General features: G+C 35.2%; 1 protein-coding gene across 1 annotated transcript; it reads left to right on the forward strand.

Moving 5' to 3' along the window:
- LOC122304601 lies at positions 1–856 on the forward strand. Its single transcript, XM_043116859.1, has 3 exons — positions 1–432; positions 556–645; positions 761–856. The coding sequence occupies exons 1-3, from the start codon at positions 1–3 to the stop codon at positions 854–856; spliced, it is 618 nt and encodes a 205-aa protein (XP_042972793.1).
- Positions 857–2,661: the final 1,805 nt, after the last annotated feature.

The following is a 2,661-nucleotide window of genomic DNA, read 5'->3' on the forward strand; positions in this document are numbered from 1 at the left end:
ATGAGAGTTAACAAAGTCCATTCGGTTCCTGAAAAGTACATACTAGATCGATGGAGGAAAGACATAAAAAGGACATACACTCTTATACCTTCTTCTTATGATTTAGTTGATCAGAGGCCTGAAGTTAGCAGATCTTCACGTATCATCAAGAAATGTTACCAAGTAGCCACAAATGCATCGTCATGTGATGAGCACACTGAGGATATGCTAGCTAAACTAGATGCGATGAACTTAGGCTATCGCACCAACTTGCCGCCCTCAAAGGTTGTAGTGATTCATGCCGACACAACCACAGATGCGAGTTCTAAGAAAGTGCTAAGTCCTCATGTAGTTAGAGGAAAAGGTAGACCTCCATCTCTTAAAAAGAAATCAATGATTGAGAAAGTGAAACCCAGGACGAAGAAGGCTAGTCAAAAAGGAAAGCGTAAACAGGTTAACTAAGTGCACTGTTCTGAATATTTTAGCTTTTAAACTTTGTACTTAGGTTTTGATATAACTGACATATATATATTGCAATTTATTCATATATATATACCTGGTTTTTTTGCTTTGTAGCCATATGGAATAGAAGGCGAAGTTGTTGGAACGTGCAGGAATTTATTTGGCCAAACAGTTGTTGGAACACAACAAAATGTCCCAGTTGAGGTACATTTACAGGCTTTTTTATGAGTCCTTATATTTTTTTTAGCTTTTAATACATATTGATTATTTTGAGTCTATAGCTTTAATTTGATTTAATATTCCGTTTATGTATTGTTAGCCGATACAAAACACTACCGAAGTGTTAGACTTTAGTGCCACCGAGTTTGGGTTTGCAGTGAATCAGACTCAAAAAAGTGTAAATCGTGTTCTTTAACTTGGTGATACTGTGTAAATTTGTCTTGATGAGTGTTTTAAACTTTGTATTTTTAATGAATCAATAACTGAGTTTGTAATGTGGACAAATTTGGCTTGGGATGGATGGAACCCAGCCGGATAGCTTGCGTGAGACACAACCGTCACAATGAGAGACTTTTATGGGGTTTGTATGGAGATTGCTTATTACATGGTTATTCTTTCCAATTTTGCTTGCTTATGGAGCTTAGGAAAACTACACTCTTATGGTTTTGTGTAACCGAGTTTGTATATTTCAAATGCAATATTAATCATTCATTCTAAGAAATGTAATTAGGAGTATATCTTCTTTGGCCTGCTGATGTGGTGTAGTATGAATAACCCAAAGTTGTTGGAGAATGAAGAGGCTATTAAATATTTAATTCTTTTCACTAGGGATTAGGCACTCCGCCATGTGCTTGTTATTTTTTGTGGTTTAAATTAAATCAGTTGTAATTAATTTATGCTATGTCACATTGAGCTTTTATACTTGATTTGGTGCTCTTCATGGCAGTGATGTACCAAAATTGACTTTTAGTGCGAACTACCAAACGATGGGTGGAAGTTGAGTAGCTCCTAAAGCACTCAGGTGATGATGTATTGCTGGAATTAGTGGAGCAGGAGATGAAAAAAATAGATTTTCTTCTGGTGTACAGTTTTGGTGCTTGATGGGTGGTGTATTTGTACAGTTTTAGTGGAGCAAGACTTGCAAAAATTCTATCCATGATGTACATTTTTATATATTTGGGTGGACTTGAGCCGTTGTAATAAGTTTTTGTTGGGTGGAAGTTCGCATGTAATTATTTTTTGATGGGTAGTTTGAGCAGTTGTAATTAGTTTTAGATTTAAATGAGATAAAGTGCTGTTGTATGTTCTCTATTACCACAGGCTTGAACACAAAGTTGTAATGGATACACAAACAGGGAGTAGAAATATTTATCATGATTTTTCTACTCCCTGTTTTTCATCAGTTAATTTCTAATATGTATTCTTTTACTTCAATGATGGTGCTTTTCACGTTAGATCACAAATTTATGGATATGTACCAACAGATTTGATACATTAATCTGTCCATGACTGGGCTCAGGTTCCATTTTTACATGATTCATTGACTTTGTCATTTTACAGGATGTCATCTTTCTTGGCACCAGGCATGAAAACTCAAGTTATAAATGGAACCTGCCAAAATTTGCATAGTTTTTACGTTGGACATCTTGATGATGCTTGAATTCCTGAATTGAGTGCTTGGCAAGATTAAAAGGAAATGCAAAAAAGGGCAGTTGAATGCAATTAAAGTTCTGGTGATTTGTCAAAATGTTGCATTCATTTGATAGGTCCCCTGTATATGCAGTTTTGAATGAAACTAAGATTTAAGCGTACAATGTAATTATATTTCCCAATTTTGATTAACAACCAGACATGATAGGTCCCTTTTTATGAACTATAGCCTACAGTGGCAATGTCAAATACCTGGACAATTTGCAAAAGATATACATCCACTTTGCATAGATACGTAGCAGATATACAAATTGCCTACTCTTTAGAGTGTCATCCCACAAGTTCCAAAATATTGTACATATATTTCCCACAAAATTGTAGGCATTTCCATAACTACTGCTCTAAATGATTCGCAAGTGTTCATAAAAGTACACTAAATTCCCGTTTAGTGGGTATTCAATATGATCGTACATAAAACAAATAGAGTAATATTAAAATTGGCCAACATATACGAATATGTGTGTGTTGATGCCGAAGTTCCAACTCCATCTTGACAATTTTGCCCTCTCT

This window comes from Carya illinoinensis, chromosome 3, assembly GCF_018687715.1.
Source record: "Carya illinoinensis cultivar Pawnee chromosome 3, C.illinoinensisPawnee_v1, whole genome shotgun sequence".
Taxonomy (NCBI): Eukaryota; Viridiplantae; Streptophyta; class Magnoliopsida; order Fagales; family Juglandaceae; genus Carya; species Carya illinoinensis.